Consider the following 27,957-nt stretch of genomic DNA (forward strand, 5'->3'; position numbering starts at 1 on the left):
ACTGCTGAGTTCAAATCTTGGCTTCTCGCTTACTAGCTGTATGATCTGGGAATATTCTTAACTTTTGTGGGACTTTGTATCCTCACCAATAAAATGGGAATGAGGATTAAAAAAAAATACTAAATCAAAGGACTGTTGTGAGGATTAAGGATTTACTATATGTGCAGTTCCTACAACAGAACCTGACACATAGTAGGTGCTCAATAAATGTTTTTAATTACAAACCCTTATTTATGGATTTCAGATCTTCCCATGCCACCATGAAATACAGATTATCATTCTCTCTGGTGAGTGAACAAATTGAGGTTCAGCCATGTGAAGTAACTGTCTTAAGGGAACATGGTTTTTAGAACCCAGAACACAGGTCTATTAAGCACCAAAGTCCATGTTCGTTCTTCTGTGTGATGAAACTTCTGAAATTTTAATTTTCCTTTTATAGAGGACCATTATTCAATAGTATTAAACTCTATGCCAGTAAGATACTGTTAGCATAAGGTGTTGAACTGGAAAAAAAAAAAATCACACGGCAGGATTTCCCTGGTGTAAGTTTTCACAGCCTGATTCTTCCTCTCTAATATTATGCATCGTCTGTTAAGCAATTTGTAATTGCTTTCATGTCTTCCAGAATGCGCAGGAAATCTGCAGGCTACAATTCCTGAATGACCGTCTCAAGGTCTTGCACCGCTATCTGCAGACTGTTGAGATGAAAGTGTTCCTCGGAGGAGCAGAAGCATGTCCAAACACAAGTCCCCAATTTCCCTTTACGTTACTGAGGTTGCCTGAGCTAAATACACTGACTAAAAGGAGATGTATTACACTGCCTTGATTCGGAAGGGATAATAAAATGCTTTCCCCTCTCCTCATCGGGATTTAGTGAGGTCAAAGAAGAAAAAAAAATGAAAGGATTAGGCTTTCTGAAAAAAGGGGATAGATGCAAGAAAGGGATTATTTTAAGCAGTGAATTAGAAAAATATAAAAGCAAGCTCCCTTCTCTAAACAAGTGATAAGGGCTATCTTCTCGGTTCTCCTGTGGCCAAAGGTCAATGGATTGTGTGACTGAAGCCCCCGTTGGACTGCAAGTAGTAGAGGTTAGAGCGGAAATCTTGAGTCAGACCTAGGTTTAAACCCTGGTTTGCCACTGATGAGCTAGTGACCTTCAGCAGATGGTTTCATTTCCTAGAGCTTCTGTTTCCGACTGTATACAATGGGGATAATGATGGTATTGATCTCAGCTAGTTGTTGAGAGGACTCAATGAGATGTGCCTAGTGCTTAGAGCGGTGCCTAGAGCATGGTAAACGCATAATGCCTGCTAGTTATTTTATTCTTCTCAGTACCATTTCTATCCATAAACAATTAAGGATTTTTTAAAATGATATTTGATCCATCTTTGTGGGCTGCCTACTTGCCCAGTGCCCTGTGTAGTGCCTGGCACATAACAGATACTCATATTTTTGTTGTAGTAACGGATGGATGGATAATGCCATGTGAATGTTTATATAGACACAGCCCTCTCGTCAACTCTCTTAGTAGATTGTTCTTGGATACATAGAAGAGCACATGGACAGTCAGGAAGGGGGCCTGGAAAGAGGCCTATGCAAAGATGTGTATCTCCCCACACTTGGACCCTTCCCTAGGTTCTCCTTCTGCAGGGAGGCACAGGATCTTCTCACATAGTGCGTCTATCAAAGTTGAAGTCCATTGATTCCTACCCTTGGGTAGAACATGGGTTGGATTGTGCCTCCCACTGGACTCTTCAGTGGTCCTGAGCTTGGATCAGCACAGTAAGGAGCAGGAGGTTGTAGTGGTTTATTATACCTAGCTGCTTAGCTGGGAAGAGTAGAAATGGCAATCGGGAAACTCATGAGGAAGCCTGTAAATATACCAGCCTAGACTGCAAGAATGAAGGCTGTTTCCTGTTCTTAAGGACATTTTTTTCCTAAGGAATTTTTCTTTTCTTTCTAGAATAAGTATATGGCTTTTGACTACAGTAAGCTTAATTTTTCTGAATTCCTCACAAATAGACTGGTAAGGACACAGTAGAAAATAAAATTAAGCAATGTTAGTTGATTATGGGTAGAGCACTATTTTGGAAACCTTAAATACTATATATAAAGCATTTAAATTAAGCAAGTTATTGGTGGGGGAAAAGAGTGTAAATATCTTAAATAGAAATGAACTGTTTTAATCAATGTGTCCAAAATAGAACTTACTGTTTTTCCTTAAAATTAATGCATCTCTTTTTGTAATTTTGTTTATTGCCCTGTTTCTTCACTTCTCAGTCAACCAAGCTACAATTAGAATCATTTTCAATGGTTCTCTGCCTCCACCTGTCTAGTTGATAACAAAGTTCTATAAGTATATTTTTAGAACTTTTATTTATCTATTTGAGAGAGAGAGAATGAGCAGGGGTAGGAGCAGAGGGAAAGGTACAAGCAGACTCCATGCAGAGTACGGGGCCAGATGCACGGGGCTTGATCCCACCACCCTGAGATCATGACCTGAGCCAAAATCAAAAGTCGATCACTTAACCGATTGAGCCACCCAGGTGTCCCTGTAAATACATTTCTTAAAAATGTTTTCAAATTTGAGTTTTCTTCACTGCCATATAGTTTTATACACTCTGCAACAATCTCCTAAATGGAGGCCAGAGACCCCAGTTAATCTTTGTATTGCCGAAGAATTAGTTTTCTAAACCACACAAGTGATCCAGCCACTGGCAGCTTTAATATACTTCTGATTCCCAACTGTGAGAATAAAATGTTAATTCCCACATTCAAGGCCCTAAAATATTACCCTTACTTATTTTTCTGGCTCACCACCCCATTTCCCCATTATTTTCCTCTCACATGTACTAGATCCTAGCCAGATCAAGGCATCTTGTTCTCGGAATAGTCCAAATGCTCACCCAGCATCCTCTGCTTGAAAGTCCTTATTCTCGGGGCGCCTGGGTGGCTCAGTTGGTTAAGCGACTGCCTTCGGCTCAGGTCATGATCCTGGAGTCCCGGGATCGAGTCCCACATCGGGCTCCCTGCTCAGCAGGGAGTCTGCTTCTCCCTCTGACCCTCCTCCCTCTCATGCTCTCTGTCTCTCATTCTCTCTGTCTCAAATAAATAAATAAAATCTTTAAAAAAAAAAAAGTCCTTATTCTCAACTTGTTGAAATCCCAGTCATCCTTTATAACCCACTTCAAATTCACTTTCACAGTGAATTTGAACTTTTCACTTCCAGACAGCAACGTCCCTTCCTCATCACCTATGAACTCCTTGAGGGGAGAAACAAGGTCTAATTCATCTCTATAACACCGGGGTTCAGCATGGAATGATTGATAGATGTGTGTTTGCTGAATTACACCATCAGGTTAATGAAAAAAAGTCTTCCACAAAGGAGCCATTTCCTTTACTGATGTGATATCATTTGAGATAAAGGTAGAAGGTATAAAACATGTAGTCACTTATTTAGGCAATTAGTACATATAATGGATTGATGGCTGGGAAGAAACAAGGCAAGGGTCTTTGTGGAATGTGTCACCTGGAGCATACACTTTGGAGTTAGACTGACCTGAGCTAACACACAGACTCTGTAACTTAATAGTCATATGACTTTGGGGAGTCCCTTCACGTTTCCTTTGTAAAATGATGGTAGTGATATTTTCCTGTTATGTGGGATGGCTGCGGTTATCAAACAATATGTACAGCCCAGAATAGAGTGCTCTTAATTTTATTAAAATAGAGAAACTTTTAGAGGCGCCTGGGTGGCTCAGTCAGTTAACTGTCTGATCTTGATTTTGGCTCAGGTCATGATCTCAGTGTCTAGAGATCAAGCCCTACATGAGGCTCTGCCCTGGGAGTGGAGCCTGCTTAAGATTCTCTCTTTCCCTCTCCCTCTCCCCTTCACCCACACTCTCTCTTTTTTTTTTTTTTTTTTTTTTTTTTTTTAGAGACAGAGGAACTTGTATATAAAAGTTTAAAAATTGGGTGGCTTATCAATAGTACTTCTGAACAGACAGAAAAAAAGTGCTAACAGATACATGAAAGAAATGTAGAGGCTTATTATAATAGGATAATAGCCTAAATTGTCAAGCTTGGGGTCTGAGGAGGTACACAGCCTCAAACTATTCCATAGTTGTATCCATAGAACATTCTATGTAGCATGTAATATAGTTCTATGTAGTGTACAAATGATAAGATTCTTTTTTATTAATATTATGTTAGTCACCATACATTACATCATTAGTTTTTGATGTAGTGTTCCATGATTCATTGTTTGCATGTAACACCCAGTGCTCCATGCAGAACGTGCTCTCTTTAATACCCATCACCAGGCTAACCCATCCCCCCACCCCCCTCCCCTCTAGAACCCTCAGTTTGTTTTTCAGAGTCCATTGTGTCTCATGGTTCATCTCCCCCTCCGATTTCCCCCCCTTCATTCTTCCCCTCCTGCTATCTTCTTCTTCCTTTTTTTTTTACATGTATTATTTTGTACAAATGATTATAAAGCTCCTACTTATAATAACCACTTTAATCAGGAAATCTTCATTTTCCTCATAATTTGATTTGTGGTTGCAACATTTGAAATACTACAGCTCAAATGGAAAAAGACAAGATATTACACCAGCCACTTCAGTCATCTGATCTCCGAGTCATTGTAACATATTTTCTTTCTAGGTTCAGCAGTATCTCTTAACTGTGTACAGATGGCATATTTATCGTTGCCATTGGCAGGGTATGTGGTGGTGGTGGTGGGGGGGGAATCTGAAGAAGTCTCTGAAATAAACACAACCATTAGGACTTTAAAAAGCCACTTGACGCTCATCCATTTAAAAGCTATTACCAATCAGCTGCCTCTTGCAGGCAAAGAAAAAAAATCTGTGTGTTGAAGACACTTGAAATCAAAGATTAGCCAAGAGATGCTCTTTCATTTCCGAATAGAGAGCCAGGATGTCAAACATCTCTCTAGTTTCTCTAAAGACAAAATCTCTCTCCAGGATTTTTTTTTTTTTTTTTAAGGGACAAAATGAACTAAAGCAATCCCCCGCTCCATGTTTGCTTTAATAATATCGTGCGCCTCTCTTCCTGTGTCCCCAAATGCATGCAGCTGGCTGTCCCATGCCAGTGAGCGTGTCTCATTCTGCCTTGCCACTTGGCTCTTCCTCAGTTCCTGCCTGATCATATTTCGAAATGTCACTCATGTTTATGCAGGCCAGTGCACAAAACAAAATTAATTTAACTCACAACGGCGTGTTAATATTATTACTTTTGACACCATGGAAAACTTATTAACTATAGCTTGTCACAGGCCTCTCAGACTGAAGAGCCCAACGTAGAGCATGCAGAGGAAACATAATGTGATCGGCCTTGTAAAAAGTCCAAGTAGTTGAGTTTTTCAATAATTACGTGAAAATTAACTCTCTGTGAATGGCAAGAAGAGCTCTGTCCCATTTTGTTGGACTACACTGTCAGGAAATGTTTAATGGCACGTGATTTAAGCTTTATGTATTTTTTTCCCTTTATCAATAAATAGCATCTTTGTAGTTTAAAGAGGTAGTAGGCAATTTAACACAAATAGTTATTGTGTAAATTATAATTGCCCAAGACTGTAAATGAAGGAAAAGGAGAAAAGGGAGCTAGTCTTCATTTCATGCTTACTAGTTCTGGGTGTTCTCACGTTACTGCATCTTATTATAATGGCCTGTGATGAGGTTTTTTGTTTTTTTTTTTAATTGAGGTATAATTGACATTGTGATGAGGTTTTGTATTCTCCATCTGATGCATAAGGAAATTAAGAGCATGAGAGGCTAGCTGACTTTTGTTGGCACAGTTCATGAATGGCAGGGGCACTTTGGACCCAGGTCTACCTGCGTATGAAGACCCTTCTTACTGTATGAGTCTTCTGCAGCTACACTAAATCAGAAGGAAAAGAGGACATCATAAGCCTTACACGAAATGGGCCATATTTTCTCTGCTTTTCATAAACTGTAGGTTTCATGGAAATGATTTTATAGATGTTTTTCAATTACTCAAAGCTGGCATTTACCAAGAGACCTGAACTTGGCATTGAAAAGGTAATAGCAAGCTCAAAAATAAGTTCTATTCTTTTTTTTTTTTTGGTATGAAATTAGGTGCATAACAGTATTTTTCCTGTTCAGTATCTGATGGTCTGTTTACCACATCCACCAAGAATGAGATGATAAGCTGTTTTTCTTTTCATCCACCACACAGCTTTCCCCCCCCCAAGGGGGTGTTCTATGTTACACTTTGAAACTGTGATTTAGAAAGTGACACAGTAAATCCTGGGACGTCTCCCTTCCTGAGCTTTTGGTAGGACAGCGGGGAAGCCCAAACTCCTAAGCTATCAGAAGGTTAAAGTCTTCGAGAAATGAGTGAATAGTTTGGCTTCCCTCAGGTCCCTCACTCCCCCTGACACTTAAGCGGGATTCAGATGTTATAGCAGAACGTCCAAAGGAGGTTACTAGGTTGCCATTGGCAGGGTATATGGTGGTGGTGGTGGGGGAACCTGCCAACCACCAAAGAGCTTCCTGTGGTGGCCAGGAGAAGGCAGGACAGATTTGATGGCTACTTATCATAGAACTTAGCTGGCATTTTTTTTTTTAAGATTTTTTAAAAGATTTTATTTATTTATTTGACAGAGACACAGTGAGAAAGGGAACACAAGCAGGGGGAGTGGGGGAGGGAGAAGCAGACTTCCCATGGGGCAGGGTGCCCCATGTGGGGCTCGATCCCAGGACCCTGGGATCATGACCTGAGCTGAAGACAGATGCTTAATGACTGAGCCACCCAGGCACCCCAGAACTTAGCTGGCATTTAAAACGCAAGTGTTTTAAAATCCATGCTTAAGGGAAGTCTTTTAGGTCAATATGATTCTGTGATGATATCTCAAAGGCGTTGAAAGCCTTTTAACAATATATTTGCTGCTGCTTTGACCCAAGGGGTAAGCCTTCATTTTGTTATTTTGCCCCATTCCTCTGTGGGGCGGGGCAAGATTCACCACCAAAACTTCTCTTTTCTTAGCCCTTTCCAGATTTCTTACTTTGTGTGATATAGGATATAAGTGATGCTTCTGTGGAGCTTGAGCTCTGCAGTCCTGCAGGGGTCCTCTAGGTCATATTTTAAATGTTGATCTGTTTTGACCTTCCCGTTTCCTAATTTCATAAGGGCAAATACTGAATGCTTTTTTGGAATAATTTGTGGGAAAATTTCTGGGGCAAACTAATTTGGGACAAGGGAAAGAAACTCATCAGCTGAACATAAGCTAAAATGGAAACCCATTCATGTGTCTATATTGCAGCTGGTATCAAGGTATTTGGAGCAGAGAAGGGAATGTAGGAGGGATTAGGTGAGTTGATCCCCATTTTCTTGCAACTCATGGTAGAGCACTTAAACACCTGTTCTGAAATCAGAATATACTAGATTGAATTTTGAAAGCGTGGTCACTTGTCATGTCAAGTGTGTTGCGTGTGTGCATTTATATTTATATATGTATGTTAAAAATGGGAACAAAAATATCTTTGGCATCCTAAGACAATACTCTCAGAGATCCCCAAATTATCTTTGTCCGTATGTGAATATTAAAAAGACCCACAACTAAGGCATATATATAAATTTTATATTTTGCTTTTTCTGCCTAACATACGAAAGCATTTTTTAATGTAATTATGTCTAATGGCTGTCTACTATTCCACTAAGTGGTAGTGTACGTAACCATTTTCTTACTGTTGAATGCTGAGTGCATTTTGCTATGTTTAAATAAGTTAGAGTAGGTTGGCATCCACGAATATGACTATCTTCCTAGTTTAGATATGATGGCTGGAGGCTCAGCTAGTGCTTCTGTTTGCAAGAACTCTTTACAATGTGAAATTTCCCATCTCTGGACAGAATTTTCTTTTTGTTGCAAGAACCCTCATTAAACATAAAAAATAAAAAAAATACTTTTACCTGGTACCTTTCTTTACAAGGTACCTGGTAGGAAAGTCAACATGACATGACTCCTGTTTTTATTGCATTTGTCTAACTTTCCACTGAGACTGTGCTGCCCATGAGCATTGGCCCAAGAAAGACAGCCAGGGGCTGATGTATGGAAACCCACTTTGCTAAATCAACTCCTCAAATCTATCACTGTGGTCCAGAGCTTTGGGAATCAGTTTCGGCTATTTTTCACTGTCAAAAATTCTTTACTTTGAAAGAGACTGAAAACCTAAGTACCAAAACCATTGTTTGTCAAAGTAATCATAGAGGGTATGTCCTACTGGGATAGGGCTTATGAAAATGTAGGGAGGAATTAGAAGTTTAAAAAAAAAAAAGTCCATGTAAGCCTTGATTTAGATTGATGCCATAGTTCTGTTTCTCGCATGATTTTGCTTTTTAAACACCCTCTTTGGTGAATCACCAGACTTCTAGATCCCATGAGAGAGATCGCCCTGTCTATTCCCTTACCTTGGAGCAGGACTACAGACCCATGTCCCAATTCTTATTTTTAAAAACCTTCCAGAGAGCTAGGCTCTTTTAGATAATCTGTTTCAACACTGAGCACTGTCGGGAGGGTCCTTTTTGGTTTCCATGTGCCACTTGAATGCCTTTCTTTGTATTTGAACTTCAGTGTCTTCAGAAGGTCATTCTGAGGTGCCTCAAATGGATATTTGAAATGGACACGAATTACTCAGTTCCCTCACTCTCTGAGAAAGAGATTCTGGTTCTTTTATGAGAGCCCAAATCTGATTGGTGACTACCACAGAGGCCACAGCCCTGAGACATGAGGGAGGGCAGAATTGGGTTCAGAAGCACAGGGCTGAGTCCAGTGGCCTCCAGCACGTATGGAGGTGTCCTGCAAATGTGAGGCAATATTCATAATAGTCACTGTGACACTCAGAAGAACTGAGATCATATAAATCTTAAACTCCTCACTTGCTTAATGATCTACATTTTGGGGGACAAATGTGAATTAATGCATGTTGAAATATATGGGCCATGAAAGATCATCCAAATGGACACAACCTTTTAAGTAAGAAAGTAATCTCAGAGCTTTTTAATTGGAAGGATGAGGCATAGAAGATGTCAGTAGCAGTTTCTATTTGGGGATAGATTAGTCCTTGACTGCCACAGTCTCAGAATGCGTTTGAATAACTTAGGTCTTAAACTCTTTGAGAGAGTGGAGCTTAATGTTTACACAATCTTGGTTGAGGTTTGTCAGAGCTAGCATTGAGGATACGAACTATTTCCATGCTCAATTCTGAATCAGGTGCATACAATTTTATCCAGAGAGGTGGCAGCCTGAAGCCTTTTCTTTTCTTTTTTTTTAAAGATTTTATTTATTTGACAGAGAGAGACACAGTTAGAGAGGGAACACAAGCAGGGGGAGTGGGATAGGGAGAAGCAGGCTTCCCGCCGAACAGGGAGCCCGATGTGGGGCTCGATCCCAGGACCCTGGGATCATGACCTGAGCCGAAGGCAGACGCTTAACTGACTGAGCCACCCAGGCACCCCTGAAGCCTTTTCTTAGAGAATGTTGGCAGGGCTGGATGGGGTGGTGCAGAAGAGATGGCCGGTCAGCACCTAGGCTGGAGACAGACAGTGCTCCGCAATCTTCCCCCACCTGCTCCCAGCCTCTGCTTCCCACTTGGTGCCCTGGCACTCTAACTAATGGCTGGGCAAGTGGCTCTGTGCTCCACTCAGAGATCACTCCATGTCCCAAGCATTGTCTTCCTGTAGAAATTACAATGATGAGCTGCTTTTTGCTCCCAGTTACTTATGTTCTAGCCCAAGGCATTGAATTCATTAGGTGTAGAACGTGAGGATCTGAAAGGAGGTTTGATCCTTGAGATTGTGTACTGGGTTTTGCCATGAAATCATCCCCTGATCACTTACTTGTACGACACATCCTGGTGTAATTACTTCTCTCAGACTCAAGCCAAATGCCCCAAACAGCAGCTCTGAACTAAATCAGCCTTGTTAAATATTTAGCTACATCTTAGCTCTTTTCTATCTTCAGGATTAGTCCTGTTGTATTTGGAGTAACAGTGACTGAGATAAACAATTTCCTTTCATTTACCGCACCGGGAATGGAAGAACAGGAACTCAAACTCGCATGTAATTTAAAGAGGCACCATTCTGATACTGATTGCTTCTTCAGGAAAAACCTCAATCCATTTTTTTTAAGGATTTATTTTAGAGCGTGCATGAGTTGGGAGCAAGAGCAAACATGTGGAGGGGCAAAGGGAGAGGGAGAATCTCCAACAGACTCCACGCTGAGCATGGACCTCCATGTGGGACTCAATTGCACAACCTTGAAATCAGGACCTGAGCCAAAATCAAAAGTTGGATGCTTAGCTGACTGAGCTACCCAGCCAGCCCCTCAATCCATTTTTAAAAGGGAAAAGACCACAAGAGTCATGTGCTGCATGTCTGTGAGTTCATTACCAGTGTCCCTTATATATTCCTCTAATCATTCCTAACTCCCAGTGGTAGGAATTTGATGTGAAGTCCTTGTTCTAAAAATTTAAAAGTAGAAGAGATAATAATTAATGTGGACTTTGGAGCAAGTCAAACCATTGATTTTAATGTGGTCACTCCTTCCTCATTATGTGATTTTTGGACCAGTGTCTTAGCCTCGGTGAGCCTTAGTTTCTTCATTTGCAAACTTAGCTAACTATCACACAGTTTGTGAGATTTCACGGAGCTAATGTACTTACTTATTTCACATTTAAATTGAATTTGTAAGTTATTTTTCCTCCCAAGGAAACTGGTGAGCAATTGGAATGCCAAAATTAGGGAATTTCTGAAGAGGGAGTGCAAGCTAGCAGGTGGAAGAGGCTGGGTTTGGGGGTGTGGGGGTGGCGAGAATCAAGGTCTCCAGAAATCACCTGATACGATGGTGCTAGATCTGGTATCCTGCATTGGCAGCAACTGATACAGGGCTTTGAAAGTTGTGATTGAAAATGATACCAGCAACTGCTCATTTCATATAGGCTGGTTATCCCACTAAAATTCAGACCTGACATAAATAGTATTTAAAAATTTGGCTAAGTTGTGGGGCGCCTGGGTGGCTCAGATGGTTAAGCGTCTGCCTTCGGCTGAGGTCATGATCTCAGGGTCCTGGGATCGAGTCCCGGATCGGGCTCCCTGCTCCTTGGGAGCCTGCTTCTCCCTCTGCCTCTCTCTCTCTCTCTCTGTCTGTCATGAATAAATAAATTAAAAAATCTTTAAAAAAAAAATTTGGCTAAGTTGTATGTGAAACTGGTTAAAGTAACTCCTATAAAGATGGCATGAAAACCTCTAGGTGGGGGGCGCCTGGGTGGCTCAGTCGTTAAGCGTCTGCCTTCGGCTCAGGTCATGATCCCAGGGTCCTGGGATCGAGTCCCGCATCGGGCTCCCTGCTCCTTGGGAGCCTGCTTCTCCCTCTGCCTCTCTCTCTCTCTCTGTCTCTAATGAATAAATAAATAAAAAAAATCTTTAAAAAAAAAAAAAAAAAAAACCTCTAGGTGGGAATGCTACAATGTCTTCTTCAAAATAGGAAACATTTGGATTTGAAGAAAGAATAAATTGGGAACGGGATGGCATGCATTTAGTAATCATCTGGTTTTGTAAGATGTAGCTCATGCTTTTTCTGTCCTTTCTCTTTTTCTCATAAGAGTTAGTTTTGAAATGGAAATCTAGAAGGATAGTCAGTGCCATATTTCAAATTGTATTATTTTATAGGGGAATCATCCATGTTTGGCAGATGGCTCTTTAAAAATGATTTTAGCAATGACCAAAAATTGTATAATTCTGCAGAGCTCGATATGTGATTTTCCTCATAGGGTGTTAATAAGGAGCTTCTTCTAAAGATTGCTTTGTGAATCACAGGGGCCTAGAGAACTCTAAGCATACAAAGGTATCTTGTTTAGTGCAAAAAAAACAAAAACAAAAAAAACAAAAAAAAAACTTACATTCAAGTGTATCTAAACATTGTTTGGAGAACATTAAAATGTTTCCTTAATCTTTAGTGTTTTATGCATGATTGCAAGGTAGGCCATCCTGCTCCCTGTTCATCCTCATTCCTGCCGTAAGGAAAGGCAGCAAAAGAAAGGCATGGAAGCAATGATTTCCTGTTTCCAGGAACTTGCAGCATGACGGAATGGAACACATCAGATGATGGGATGGAGAGACTTGGGAACAGAAACCTGGGGCTCTTCTCTGGGGTCTTCCCCAGATTTATCTCTGCCACAGAGACTGACCCAGAAAGTTTGGGAGCAGTTCAGAGACTTGGGAATAAGGGGTGTCGAACCCAGGCAGGCGGCTGTAGCTTCCCACACACAGCGGGGTAGTGGCCTGGGAGCTGGGAGAACAGAGTCAGGGAGACAAACTGTAGGGTGTGTGCAGTGTGTTCATGGTTTGCAGATTAAAATATCCCTAGCACAGGGCTCTAGAACCTCATTCTCAGAGGCTGTCTAGCATAAAGGATGAGTTTTGGGAGTCAAACAAATATTTGAGTTTCAGCCATCCCATTAGCTGTAGGACCAGGTGTGATTTCTAACTTCTCTGAGTTTCGGCTTCTTTGTCTATGAATTTGGGATAATAATCATACCTACCCATAGTGTTGCTGTAGTAAATGAGCTTCCATACTTAGCACAGTGCCTGGCTCATATAAACACTCGAGATGTGAATTTAAATACGGTAAGTTTTGCTCTGCCTGATTTTTCCAGGTAACAGAGCTTTGCAAATACAGTGTACCAAATAGAAACATGAATGACTCCCCCCCCCTAAAATTAGGCAAGGCTACTGTGACATGCAGGTTCCAGAACCCTCATGTAATTTTCAAACATGGCCTCAATATAAACAAAATATCAGTATGATAATACTTGGAAAGTCAGTGACCTCAAACAGAGCATGTGCCTCTCTCCTCAGAATCTAAGTTAAACACTGATGTTGATTTTATATTAGGCAAGTATTTCAAAGGCTGTCTGCATTCCCTCTTTGACTTAAGCTGTTGAAAAATGTGTTCTAAAATCAAAACCTAAAACTCCAGACTCTTGACCTATTTTAAATTCTAATCTCACTTTTTTATTTTTTGACACTGAGATACAATTAAGAACAGACTATTCCTGACGTGCTGGTTCCAGAAATTCCCCCCCCCCCCCCTTCTCTCCTTAAACACTAGCAGAAAGCAAAACTTCAGGGGAGTACTCTGTCAGAATATTGATTTATTTATGTAGAAATAACATCTTAAACTGAAGGGCAGTTGGTTAACTTTTGGTAAACACAACCTCTTGCAACATTCCAAAGTGTTTGAAACTTAGAGAATGAGAAGACTTGGCTAGAAGTATTTTCCAAAAAAAAAAAAAAGTCTTCCTTTTTAATAGCATTGTCCGTGGGGCCTTGTTTTTCACTCCCAAATGCTCATCCCTACACTCTGGTGTTCCCTGAAGTCCAGAAAATTGTCCTTGAATATAAACTGTGTTCCACATGAAAAGAGATACTGATTTAGAAGTTATCGTCAGAAAGGATGTTGAAAGCAGGGGCTCATTCTAGGATGAAAGTCATCACTTCTAAGAACACTGCCCTCTAAACATTTTAAAGGTATATGTAGATGGTTTGCTCATGGCTGGATTTGTTGGGCTCTGGGTTCTCCTGGTGGCCCAGGCTGTCCTGTTTTCCAAGCCAAAAGTTTGCCCTATCCTGGAGCCCAGCAGAAAGACATGCCAGTGAGCACTCTGACATTCATCCTGGGCCATCTCAGGAGAAAATTGCACATTATTAGCGACTCGAGGGACATTAAAAGTGGAACAAAAAAGTAAGCTAAATGGTTTGTTTGTCCCCTGAGTTTCTCCTGTGAAGAGACAAAGAACAGGGAAGAGAGGAGATAAAGCTGTCAGACAGCAAGTGCCAGGATTGTTCTGTTTGAAGTAGACCGACAGAATTCTTCCATCAGCTTTTCCAAAAGCTTAGGTGCCATTCCACTTTGCCCGAAGGCACCTGAAATCTGGAAAGGGGGGACAGGAGTGGCCCAGAGATCCTGAGACTGTCTGTCACTGGCCCCACAGTAAGACGAAAACTACTCCTGAAACTATTAAACAGTACTGCAAACAATGGATTTTTGCCCCCACAAAACAGTGATTCATTACTCAATATATCTATTTATTTTAGGAATTTATTTGGCATTAGATTTTTTTTTTTTTTTTTTTGAGAGCGGGTGTGCGAGAGAACACAAGGTGAGGGTTGGGGGGAGGGGGTTGGGGGCAGGGAGGGGCAGAAGGAGAGGGAAATAGAGGATCTTAAGTAGACTCCATGCCCAGCATGGAGCCTCATGGTGGGGGGGGGGGGAAGGGGGCGGGTTTGATCTCACAACCCTGAGATCATGACCTGAGCTGAAATCAACAGTCAGATGCTTAACCGACTGAACTACCCAGGCTTCCTGACATTAGACTTTTTAAGGCCACATATTACAGGACTATACAGATATGCAAAGTCTAGAATCTCTAGGCAAATCTATAGAGACAGGAAGTAGATTAACAGTGGCCTTGGGCCAAGGGATAGGAATGGGTGTGATTGCAAATGGGCATGAAGTTTCTTTTTGGGGTGATGGAAATATCCTAAAATTAGGTTGTTTTAATGGTTGCTAACTCTATATATTTACTACACACCATTGGGGACAAAAAATTTTCAAATGTCAAGGTACATAATCTATTTTACATTTTTCGTATAAAAAAATGAGGCTCAGAAAGTTTATGGGGTTTGGACACTGAGTTACATCCTCACTTAACCCATGCCATGCTTTCTCCAGAGAGCTAACTCCTATGATGTGCAGATTATGAAATACTTTCCTTCTAAGGAGCTCATACTCCACCTGCGTAGTCAACAAAACAGGTAAACAAGGTATCTTTCCATGTACGAGCATTATGTGGCTAAGCAGTTACACTTGGAGAACAGGGCTATTGCCAACTGTGTGGTATAGCATAGAAAATACACTGCCAGGGTCAAAGATGAAAGTGAGCTGAGCATCATCAGGGAGGCCCCTTAAAATGAGAAGAAAATACTACTGAATCCCAGATAGTAAATATCACAGTGCATTCCTATATAGACTATTACCTGGGGTTCTGGTCACTTTAGCTTAAAAAAGCAGGATACATACACCTCCACAGAAAGCTGGACAAGTACATTTACAACAGCTTTGTTCATCATAATTCAAAATCGGAAACAACCCCAAAGTCCATCAACACAAAAGTGGATAAATGTGGTCTATTCATACAATAGAACACTAAGTTATAAGGAGAGACTGTATGAAGGATCTCAGAAGCATCTGGAGCAAAAGAAGCTAGACCCCAAATAGCATGATTCCATTTATATGTAGTTCAAGAACAGGCAAACTAATCCATGGTGAGAAAAAGCAGAACAGATTACTTCTAGGGGCTGGGGATTGATGACAAAGAGGCATGTGGGACTTTTTTGGGGGTAAGAAACATTCTGCAGCTTGCCTGGAGTGGTGGTTTTACCGTCGGACAAAACTGTGAAGACACATTGAAATGTACATTTCATAGGAGTGCATTTTATTATGTATCAGTTTCTACCTCAAAAAAGGCATAATGTTGCTAGAAAAGGTCCAGAAAAGAGCAACTACATGACGTGGGGAATCTGAGAAGCTATGGTGTAAAGACAGACTGTAAAAGGGTTAGTCTTCGTATTTCAAACAATGTTTATACGTCAGGAGAATTAAGGCTAAAACTTCCTACCTCAAGGGGTACAGACCAGTAGAAAATGGCTTTGGAATCAGAAACACTGGTGTTGGAATCCTGAGTTCTCACTGGCTAGCCACATGGCCTGGGCCTAGGCTTGTGTTCTTACCAACCCATGGGGTCTTAGTGTTGACCTTATCTCAAGAGCCATGTGGTGAGGAGCATGATCTTGGAGACAAATGCTATGGTTCAAAGGGAAACTAGAGTATTTTGAGGAAACCTCTCTGAACTTTTCAGAAAATATCAGAAAGAACTCCTAGCATCCCTGAGTGTGGTTTCACATGGGGGCTCTGGATCAACATCAAACATCATGCTTCCAGGGCGCCTGGGTGGCTCAGTCGGTTAAGCGTCCGCCTTCGGCTCAGGTCATGATCCCAGGGTCCTGGGATCGAGCCCCACGTCAGGCTCCCTGCTCAGCGGGGAGTCTGCTTCTCCCTTTCCCTCTGCCTGCCTCTCTGCCTACTTGTACTATCTCTCTGTCAAATAAATAAATAAAATCTTTAAAAAAAAAAATCATGCTTCCATATTGAGGGTTTCAGTGCTTGGAACACTTTTGAAAAAACTGCTTTCCTGAGATAAGATTCACCTAACATAAAATTCACCCTCTTAAAGTGTCTAATTCGGTAGATTTTGGCATCTGCAGAATTGTGTAACCATCACCACTCCCTAATTCTAGAATATTTTTCATTACCCCACAAAGAAACCCATACCCATTAGCGGTTTTCATTCCTCCCCTCCCACCTCCAACTCCCAGCCTTTGGCAGCCATTGGTCTGCTTTGTGTGTGTGGATTTGCCTATTCTGGTTCATCCATGTGGCAGCATGTGTCAGTGATGCATTCCTTTTTGTGTGTGTGGCTGAATAAGTCTCTGTTGTTGAATTATTTACCAGCCGATGGAAACTTGAGTTCCTTCTGCATTTTGGCAGTTAAAAAAAATACTGCTATGAACATTCTCCTACAGTTTTTTTTTTTTTTTTTTTGGTGTGGACATGTGCCTCCCTTTTTCTTGGGTATATGCTTAGGAGTTGAATTGCCTTACCCTGCGTTGTCATTTAGGACCTCTTTTCATGCCCCACAGTCTCTCGGGGGGCAGGGGTCTAAGCTCAGACACCTCCTTTCGATCAAAACTGTGCATGACAATGCCCTCTGAACCCTGAGTCTGTCCAAGTCTCTTCACAAATGAAAGCTACAGGTCTAGTGGTCAGAGGGATGGTTTTTCCCCCGGCAAGGAAAGAAGGGCACTCGTCTGTGTTCCCAGCAATAAGAATCACATTTACTCAGTTTATTAGGTGCCAAGAATTGTTCTAAGTGCTTCATGTGAATGATCTCACTTAGAGTGTATCTTTGCTTATGTAGGTGGGTAATAAGCCATTTTACAGAAGGGTTAGGGAACAAGCCCAATAGCAAGTGGAATCATGGTTGGGTCCATATAGGTTGAGTCCAGGGCCAGAGCTTTAATTTCCCCTACAGGGCTGTGTCACCATAAAAGTATAACTGACTAAGCTTAATGGGTCTGTCTTCGTCACTGTTGTATTCCTGAAAACTAGAATGGTCTCTGGCTCAGAAAGGGGACTTACTACATACATGTTGAATAAATAAAAGAATAAATGAATAAATGTAACTCATAGTAATTTAAAGACTTTTGTTCATAAAATTCATAAAAAAAACCTTACAGCCTTGTTTAAAACAAGTAAGTGTGGGTGTGGGTGCTCCTTCTCTTTGATCTTTTAATTATTTAAGCTGGTGTTTTTCAGCGAGTTCTCATTCTCCTTTTTTCTGTAGTACACATAGTACAACTCAATTGCTGACATTTCATCTCCTCGCAGAGGAACACATTGTAATGGATTACAGATTTCACAATACAAACATTTGGCCTGCTCAGAGTGAGGTAGGAGTAAGACAGAAGGTAAAAACATTTAATTTGAAGAATTCACAAACAAGATAATAAAAAAAAATGTTCCAAAACATATGATGAACTCCGCAGAAAGGATTACATTGTAAAAGATCCAAATGTGGGGAAGATGGAGGGGACAACAGGGTTAGACATTCTCCTGCATTGATCACGTTGCTTCCCACTCAAAAACCTCTTCACTATTTCAATAATAAACCTGATGTAGGCAAGACTGCTCTTACCTATGTCATCTTTCTTGTTCTTTTGTTTTCTGTTTGTAACCATTTCAACTCCCACTCTTCATTTGCTGCTCTACAAATCTGTATTCAAAAATCCATGCTTCTAAACCACTCTGCTCTGCTTTATTCAAAATTCAATTGAAAACTCTTATAAAGAAAAACTAACCGCTACATCAGTTTCTATAACAACAGATTCCTTAGAATTATATGTATCAGAACTTGTATCTCCTAATAATTTTTCCCATAGTGACCCATGTGAGAGACCACATGAACTGCTCAAAACATTTTGGTTGGAGTCAGAAGACAAATCTTACAAGAACATCCATCCTCTTATTTTACTTCAGTAACTAAAACTATTTTTCTCCATTTGATCATCAACTCGCACTTGACTCTAAATAGTTTGTGGCCATTTCAATAAAATGTACCTTGGGAAGACAAAAAGAAGCCAATATTGAGGAGAAAAGAATGTGCTGTACACTGAGAAAGGCTTCTGGAGAGAGGAAATAGAATTTAAAAGATTTTGGGGTACAGTATCTTGGGATAACTGGGCATCTTTCAAAGATCACTTCCCTGAAGGTGGTATAACTCAGGATGTATGTTTGATAAAATTCTCATTTCATTCTAATTTGTTCAATTCACTTGGAAATATTTAAGCCCTGTAGGTGTTCCAGGCACAGTGATAGGCTCTGGAGATAAGGTGAATGAGACAGCATCCTTGTACTCACTGAGCTTCAGTCAACCGAGTGGCTAAATGGCAGAGGAGAGAGAAAAATGGGCTTGTGATTCAGGCAGACCTGGGTCTAAATTTGTGCTCTGTTGCTTGTTTTCTGGGTGGCACTGGGCAAATTATGTTTTCTAATATGTGGAATAGAGATAAGAAGAGTTACCCCACAGGACTGCCCCGAGAAGTACATGAAATAATGTGACAGAAGCAGTTAGTAGAGTGTTTAGCGTAGATGTGGGTCTGGCCTTTCTCGTCCAGCTCTTGTCCTTGGGAAGAACAAGGTTCACTTGGTGACCTGAGTCTAGATTCATCCATCTGATATTTAAGGGACAAACTGTCACTACACCACTTCATTCAGTCTCCTTTATCCCAATCGCAGGGTATCTGTTCAAGCTTTCACTCCACTTTGGGCTGGGCCTGTTATTGGTGGTCTCCGCTCTGTAAACTTGCTTGTGCTGATTTTTTTTTCGCTTCTGGGAGGCATTCTCCATTTCTTTCTGCCTATTCAAATTCTCTGTTTTAAAGACTGGTTCACCTTTTTCAAGTCTTCAGTGGAGCCTCCCTGTCCATACCTTTTCTTCTTCTTCTTTTTTTTTTTTTTTAAAGATTTTATTTATTCATTTGACAGAGAGAGAGACAGCGAGAGAGGGAACACAAGCAGGGGGAGTGGGAGAAGGAGAAGCAGACTCCCTGCTGAGCAGGGAGCCCGATGAGGGGCTCGATCTCAGGACCCTGGGATCATGACCTGAGCCAAGGGCAGACGCTTAATGACTGAGCCACCCAGGCACCCCCATACCTTTTCTTCTTAAAACATACAGTACATTTGAATTTACACTTCTTACTCTGCTCTTCTGGAAGCTTTGGTTGTTTTGGATTATAAAGTTTTGTTACCATTATTGCCACTTCCCATATGTGAGTCTTAATTTTCTGTTTTGTATACTTCATATACTTTACGATATACTTTTATATACTAAATTCACAGATATTTAATATATTTTAAATGAATGGATGGGAATTTATATTCTACTTATTTTTTGTTTAAACGAAAGAGAAATTCCTCTGCCTTCATTAAGTTCATCAGCACTCATGAGTGAATAATAACACGTTTGTGCCTTTGCATTTGAAGGCTTTGTATCTTGGGCAGGAATTCATGCTGATTATTTATGAAGTATTAAGAAGAAACAAAATGCCAGAGTTGTTTTTTTCTTTTTGCGATGTTACATGCATTTGCAATATATTATAATATTTGAGAGGGAAAATATATATGTAGACTTTCACCAGTTGTAAGTTGTCAAAGCAAACTGACCAAATGTGAAGATGCTGAAAAAATAAGTCAAAGCTGAGAAAAACTAGTTCCCATCAGTTGGTTTTTTGCTGGTGCATTTAAATTGAGTTTACAGCTATATTTTGGGGGCTGAAAAGACTGAAAAAGATCGTCTAATGAAGACGGTGTGGTTAAGTAGAAACCAGTGTGGGCTTTAGACCTGTGTTTGAATTTTGGCTCTGGCATGGGTTGTCTGAACTTGGACAAATGATTCGGAATTTCCTGGGCTTCAGGTCTTATCCCTTCATTTTGTAAAACAGATAAAATTCAATTTAGAAGAGTGTTGTGAAAATTATTTTTGTTGGCCCACAGTAGACTCTCAGTGAAGGGTAGCTGTTATTAATTGTGTTTATAGCTTAGGTGGAGAATTTAAAGTAAGTTTTAATGAAGGTGAATTTTGGAAACGAGAGCGGGGCTGGGAACACAGGCCTCTGGGCGGTGAGAGCTGTGAAGGGGGGAGGGTAATGCAGCAGGTTAAAGGATGACAATGGAAAGTCATCAAAGGGTATTTTGGAAATACCCAGAGTCTGTCTCCCCCAATTTAATTCTTTAAAGTCTAAATTTAGATCACTTTTCTAGAGAATTCACAATGAAAAATAAAATGATATTAAATTTTCATTTAGAAACTTAGTGACGTGAGGATTTGGTTTCATCCATTTGTGCATGAAAAGTCTTCTTAACTAGAAAGGCAATCAAGTTATACTACACACTAGAGGGATATTTCAAGTTATTTGCTTTTTCCTTTGATGTTCTTAGAAACCACATCATGGAGCAGACAATACTTATTATGTACAATGATACATTTATAATTGGTGATTGAAATTCTGACCAAAGACTCAAAATCAAGTAAACTATAGTGATGGCCAAAAAAACATACCAGAAAATCAAAGGCAACTCTACTTCTGTAGTAGTTGAAAGGGAATTATGTTCCAAGTCCCATCAAATGAACACATATATACTAAATGCACTAAAATATAAGACAACTCAATACCATTGTATCATATCTGTGTTATAAATCTGACTAGCAATAAATACTCTATGATAAATTTAGATATTTGTTCACATTCTTTGAATTCTCCTTGGAGCTGATTCTTTTCCACTTCCTTCTGGGTAAATTTCCATGTTGCAAGTGGAGACTTACATCATAGCTTTAACTTTAAATAAAGTTAAACTAAGCTAAACCACAAGCTCTCTGTGCATTATGGAAACAGGGTGATGAGAACGTTACAGAGAAGAACAACATACTGAATAAACCTTAACAACTTATCATCATTTTTATGACCATCAACAAAAGCAGTAACAGTGATTTTGCTAATCATCTCTCTCTTTTAATTAAAAGAAACAGACCGGGTGCCTGGGTGGCTCAGTCAGTTAAACATCTGACTCTTGGTTTTGGCTCAGTTCATGATCTCCTGGGTCATGAGATAGAGCCCCACATTGGACCCCCAGTCTGCTTGAGATTCTCTGTCCCTTCTCCTCCCCCTGTTCATGTGCATGCTCTCTCTCTCTCAAATAAATAAATAAAATCTTGGGGGGGAAAAAAAAAACCAGACCAAAATACCCAAAAAGGTATTAAAACCATTTTCATTGTTTAATGCTAGGATATTTTGTTGATGGGCTTTCAGAATACTCTAAAATTCATTTCTAAAACAAGAAAAGAATTACTATTATTGATATGACTTCATTTGTTTTTTTTTTAAAGGTTTTTAAAGATTATTTATTTATTTGACAGAGAGCGCTAGCGAGCGCACAAGCAGGGGGAGTTGCAGGCAGATGCAGAGGTAGAAGCAGACTCCCCGCACAGCAGGGGGAGCCCGATGTGGGACTCGATCCCAGGACCCCGGGATCGTGACCTGAGCTGAAGACAGTCGCTTAAACCAACTGAGCCACCCAGGTGCTCTGATATGGACTTTAAAAAGGGAATTTTGAAATATCTCACAGTATAATAAACATCTTCCCCCATTCCTTCAAGCAAAAATATTTTTGCACACCTACTGTGTGCTTGCCTCTGTGATCAAACTTGGCTTCATAGTGGGGAACAATAGGTATGGCCACTGCTGGGATGGAGCTTATAGTCTTGGGGGGGGAAGATAGGCAATGAACAAGGAAACAAATACAAATAAATATAACTTTCTGTAATGTTATGGATCAAAATAAGTGTCTTTGTTGGATTTCTCTAATGTGATAGCTTGTGAATGACAAGGAAGGTTATTTTTGGCATCCATGTTTAAAATTCCACCAGTTAACCTTTTGTGAGGATTTCCATTCAGGGCATTGATTTGTTGTGCAGAGATTCTCAGAGGGTATGAGTTATCCTCTGACTGCTAAGTATACTTAGAAATAACATCAGTTCTTTTATGATCTTTGGAAATAAAAGATGTCACAAGGAATAATGACTTTAACCCATTCCAAAGAAATATCAAGTAATTGACCATTGGAGGCTGAATAACTTTTGCCATTTGACTGAATATGTATTGTCCAAATGCTTTTCTGTGAAGTAAATGTTTTTCTAATTAGGCTTAAAAATGTGAAATTTTGTTGCAAAATTGATTTTCTATTAAGACACTAAAGTAGTTTCTCTTCCCTTCTGCTTGGATACTAATTAAATTATGTCCCAACTAGCTTTAATTCAGCAATCAATTTTTTTCCCATTTGCACTGGATTACAGAATCTCATTTAAAAATTACTCTTTAACGAATTCTACACAAACCAGAGGTGATAGACTTATTCTCCAATGGAGGGAAAAAAACCCCCAGCACTGGTAAAGTCATAAGACAGATATGCTCAAAAATAAAAAAAAAGCTCAGTTGTTTTCTGGTAGTATCTATTTCTTATGCTGTCTTTAGAGATAAGTAGTAATAGAGGTTAAAAATACATAAGTAAGGGACAAAATCCTAAAAATACATTTAAAAAATTAGGGATAAAATGCTAAAAAAATAAGGATCTAAGTGCTTTAAAAATATATCTGATGCTGGGGTACAGAACTGAGACAATTTCTAAAATCATAATAAAATTTAAAAAGAAAAATGGAATTATAGCCATTGATTGTAACATTTGAAGTAATTAAGTAGATGTATCACTTTAATGGACTATTGTAAAAGTAGGAAGGCTGGGTTCAGGGTTGACCTGTGGGCGGCATCAATATTTTTTGAATGATTAAAAAGAAAATCTCAAAAACATAGCCTGAGGTTATACACAGTAGAAATCTTTTGCAAATGGGTGATTAAAAACCTTTTGTAAAAGGATGATTTTTGAGGCCCTATACTAAAAAACAGAAAATAAGGAAAAGCTTTATGTTTCTGTCTCTCCACTCAGAGGATGTACATTTCTGTTTTAAAGAAACACAAAAGGAAGAAAAAGGTCTAGTGGTCTGTAAAGTCAAATTCCATCTTCATCTGTTGGGAGGTGGAAGGAGAGAGAACTTGAGTGAACTTAAACCAGTAAGGTGGCTTTGACTGTGTCATAGAAATTTATCAAGTCAGAATAGAAACCTGGTCAGAGATGCTTTTCCTAGGGGCTGGAATCTAACAGTGGGAGCCGTGTGCTTGTTAGGGCTCTTCCTGGCATAGCTTATCTCTTTCAAACACCTTTACATTTTCAACATGTGCTTGGTAACTTCCAGATAAGGCTACTTCCATTTTTTTCCCCCTAAATTGCTTGCACATTTAGTTGATCACTAAAATAACAATTTTTTAACTTACATAATTGCTTCATCATCTTACGACTTTTATAATTTTTTACTTTCTGGCAACAAAGCCAAAATCACAGGGTTGGATCTCAGTGGGTTGGATTTAACCTGCTTAAATCCAAGTGTCAACCTGAACCAGACTACTGTGATGAATGGTTCAGTTTCTAGATTCCAAAGCTGTTTCTTGAATTCCTTCCCCATTTCACTCATTATCTTTCTTTTTTTAAAGATTTTATTTATCTATTTGAAAGAGAATGAGAGAGAGAGAGAGAGAGCACATGAGAGGGGAGGGTCAGAGGGAGAAGCAGACTCCCCACTGGGCAGGGAGCCCGATGCGGGACTCGATCCTGGGACTCCAGGATCATGACCTGAGCCGAAGGCGCCCCTCACTCATTATATTTAAAACAACACTTAATACTGTTAGATAAAAGAAAATGAAAATCATGAACAGAATGTTGATGTAAAATGGAAAAAACAATATCTTTAAAATTGTGAGAACCAAAGTCAATCTGAGACTACAATTTATTCACACAGCTATAATTTTCTGTGGTTAATGGACAGTAGCATGAAAAAAAATAGAGCATATATCAGTGAGAATAAGTACTTATTCAGGTACAAGAACGTGATTGGAATCTTACTTCATTTATTATGAGGAACTTTATATCTGGTTCTAGTCATGCGGAGATAGTTCATAAACTAGACATCTGTTTTATGAGGCTTCCTATATCATGATAAAAGGAAATAGTCACTCAACTTCAAACCAAAAATTACTATTCCTAAGTTGATATCAAAGAGGAAAGGCTCAAGAGTTTAAAAATGTAGTTGTAGAATTATTTACCATTAAAAACTTGCAGAGACATTCAGTAAATACAGTGGTGGTGAGAAAAAGAGAAGTAGATTTGGATAAAGGGAAAAGGCCAGAATGAATAGGGAGGTAAAAACAAAGTGAAAGAACACAAGAAAGATTGGCCAAGAAGAAAGAATGGGAGATCTCTTGCTTATTGGACACTTACACATACCAGGCTCTATACTGGGCACTTTATACTCTATCCTACTTAATCTGCTATACTCTATCCTACTTAATCTGCAAGACAAGGGGTAGATAATGGTAAACCACTTTCTAGATCAACAGACTGAATTTTAGAGAGCTTAAGCGACATGTCCAAGTTCTCTGAGCTGGTAAATGGACTCGTCAGAATTGAAACCCAGGAGTGTTTGATCTTCCAGACAGGACTATTTCCAGAAACCAGGGTCACTGACAATAAGCAAAGCAAAGGTTGGCGTGAGGAAGGAAAAGGAGACCACACCATATACCATGAAAGCAGGAGCAGTGTCTACCTGTTTCACTTTGTTTAGTACCTACACAGTTCTGGAAATGTAGCAATATACAGTAAATATCCACATATTTTTTCTTAGATAGGGAGAGAAGACATGGAAGAAGAAAGAAAGAAATAGAAGAGAGAGAAGGAGGGCAAGTAAGAGAGTGAGAAGAAAAATGTGATTCTTTTTGGGCAGTCTATCTACTCTTTTAGATTCTAGAGTCAAGCCTGTCAGCTTACTGTCAAGTCTCAAACTCTGCCCGTATTCAAAGAATTTTTGAAAGAGGAAAACTGCTTGATGGCTTTTACATTTTCTTTCTTTCGTTTCTTTCTTTTCTTTCTTTGAAACATTTTCTTAATTCAGGCAAAAATATTTGCCAACTTTTCAGAAACCCAGTAAGTGTGATCTTGGAATACCATACCACTTGATAGTTATCAGGTGAAGGTGGGGAGTATGAACTCTGGACAGGTAGCCATTGTGAAGCATGAGTGGGTCATATTTTGATTCTCAACCAACAAGCTAACCATTAACCAGTCAACTAATAAGAACCTTGCCATTAATGAATATTTATTACAGTCCCACTTTGCACCCCAACTGCAAGGAACATACAAAGTAAAATATTTCAGTCAAATAAAATAATTCAATGAAATAGCTCATTACTTTCTTCAATAGAAACGTTATGATCAAGTGATTCTTTTCAAACAGATCTTGGATTTAATATTGATACTAGTTCACTCAAAGAGAAGAACTACTTATAAAAATAACAAAATTTACCAACTCAATATTATCCTTGGGTGGGTTTTGAATGATATCCACAGTGGGGCTAAATTGATTTCAGTATCCACGAATCTAATTTCGACTAACATATTTGGTTAAGTTATATATCTTTCTTTCCAAAAGGAAAGCAGAGCTCAACTCAAAAACCTTTTATTCCTTTTTTTACAACTACATAATAATTTTGGAGGACTAATAAGATTCGATTTCATACAGCAATCAACAAACCTGTTCTAAAACCTCACTTAGTTATATTGGTCACAGAACATCTTAGGTTGAGAGGACTCCCAGGTGATGGGCTTGGTTGAATTTCTCTGAGGGCTTGGGCTTCTCTTTGATCTCCCTGGTGGCCCTGACGTGATCACACTTGACACTGTTCTATGGATCCTCACTGAAGGAGGCTGTTGACAATCTCTTGGGCTTATAATCACCCAAGGGATTGTCAGGACCCCAAAAATGGCTGGAAAAAAGAGCTGCTTTAGGAATTCAGGGAAGCTAGAGTTGTTTGCCTTTCTGATATTGGCCTATTGAGACATTTGCACAAAAAAAACGCTAGGCAGGCCTAGCATAATCAAATCGAATTGATTATTTTCTAGTTTAAATGCACTAAAGATATTGAACTTCCCTTTTTAAATCACAGAAAAATCCTGGGCTGAACTATGAAAACTGGGGGAAAAAACAACGTGAAGAGTACTATAAAAATGTGAGTCATTTAAAAAATGGATTTAATATCAGCCTTTGTGAATTATATTTGATGTTCCACCCATCATGCTCTGATATCTGTAGGGGAAACAATGAACGGTCTGTGATATGCAGACATAATCAAGGGAAAAGTGCTATTTTATTTCTGTTTAATAGCTACATAACCTATGTAGAAAACACGAAATGATTGTGGAAAGATACAAATAATAAGATGATTTTTCACTTTAAAGAAGTAGATGTGTGCGTGTCTGGCATTTTGTAAGCTTTTTAGAAGCAGATAGTGGGCGTGTGTGTGTCCTGGAAATTATCTATAGACCCGGAGGGCACAGATCTTTCTCTTTTCTTTCAAATAAGCCCAGAAGACCTGTATCCTTTTTAATGGGGTGATGCAATCAATCCCTTAACCCTATTTTCCCAGCTGTCAGCAGCTGGAGGCCCACATCATCCTGTGTAGAGAGCGTCTCTCAATAGGTTCTTATGTGAGGAGCAACTGGTGAGTACAGCTTGTCATATTAGAAATGCTAATGTTTTCCTTACCTCTTCCTTCTCAGCACTTTGCAGATCACGCCACTCCTCAGTTACATGACCGAAATCCACTGTGTTCATGGGGACTTTAAATTCCCCAATGATGTCATGCTTGGAGAAACGATCAAAATCATACACGGCCATCACCAGGGTCTTGCCACCCAATTCTGAGTAGGGCACCTAAATAAAGAGATGAGGATAAAAATCTGGTCACAAAAATGCTTAAAATGGATGACTTGGTTATAGTGTTTAATTTCAATATTTAGTTGCAGAAACAAAATGAGGATAATCGTGCTTTTAAAAAAAATGGAATCATTTGAATAACTGCTTGAGGCTCAAATTGGGAGAAAATAGAGACTTAACCATAGTCATCTTGTCACTTTATCCTAAAGTTTTAGAAGCAGTTAGTATTACTGATAATGAGGCTTACTCTTAGTCATGCTATAAACACTTTAAGATTTAACAGTGTTGGCACACAGTAGGCACTTAAATATTTATCATTTGAATGATTAGAATGATCAGGTGGGAATTTGTTTGATAGAAGAATAAACCAAGCGAATTGTACTTGACTGTGTAAGTTTTACTTGTAGAATATTTTGTTATTGTTAATCAGTTATATTTTCAGCTTATTTGGTGTAGAATACTGGTTTCAAAAGTTCTATTAACTCTTTCAAGCCATTTGGATGGCACAGTTGAATGGAGCAGTGATTTATAAAAAGATATGCTAGGAGTCAGAAAGGATTGAAATGAAATTCACAAGTTGCCTCACCTACTCCCTAAAATAATTTACTGATTGACAGGAACTGACTATAAAATTGATGTTTTAAATATCAGAGATGCATTATAATATAGATCTTGAAGTTCATTCTTAGGTATGACACTTTTTAGGATGAGTCGTGGCAAAAGGCCCAGAACTGATGAATTCTCCAGCTGTTCAGATAGATCTGGGACAGATGCTATGGGTTGGGATTTTTATTAGTGACATTTTTAATATTCAGGGAAAGTAGTGCGATCTAAGTAAGCTATGCTTCAGTAATTGGGTAGAAAT

At 39.5% G+C, this 27,957-nt stretch overlaps 1 protein-coding gene across 2 annotated transcripts in view; it reads right to left on the reverse strand.

Moving 5' to 3' along the window:
- Window positions 1-27,957, reverse strand: part of SYT1 (synaptotagmin 1) — a 196,367-nt gene that overhangs the window by 110,726 nt on the left and 57,684 nt on the right. For both annotated transcript variants that reach the window (XM_021678551.2, XM_021678550.2), the window contains exon 5: window positions 26,922-27,089. In XM_021678551.2, coding sequence (XP_021534226.1) covers window positions 26,922-27,089 — 168 coding nt within the window. The remainder of the gene's footprint in view (window positions 1-26,921; window positions 27,090-27,957) is intronic.

The sequence above is a fragment of the Neomonachus schauinslandi genome, chromosome 5, assembly GCF_002201575.2.
Source record: "Neomonachus schauinslandi chromosome 5, ASM220157v2, whole genome shotgun sequence".
In the NCBI taxonomy this organism is placed as follows: Eukaryota; Metazoa; Chordata; class Mammalia; order Carnivora; family Phocidae; genus Neomonachus; species Neomonachus schauinslandi.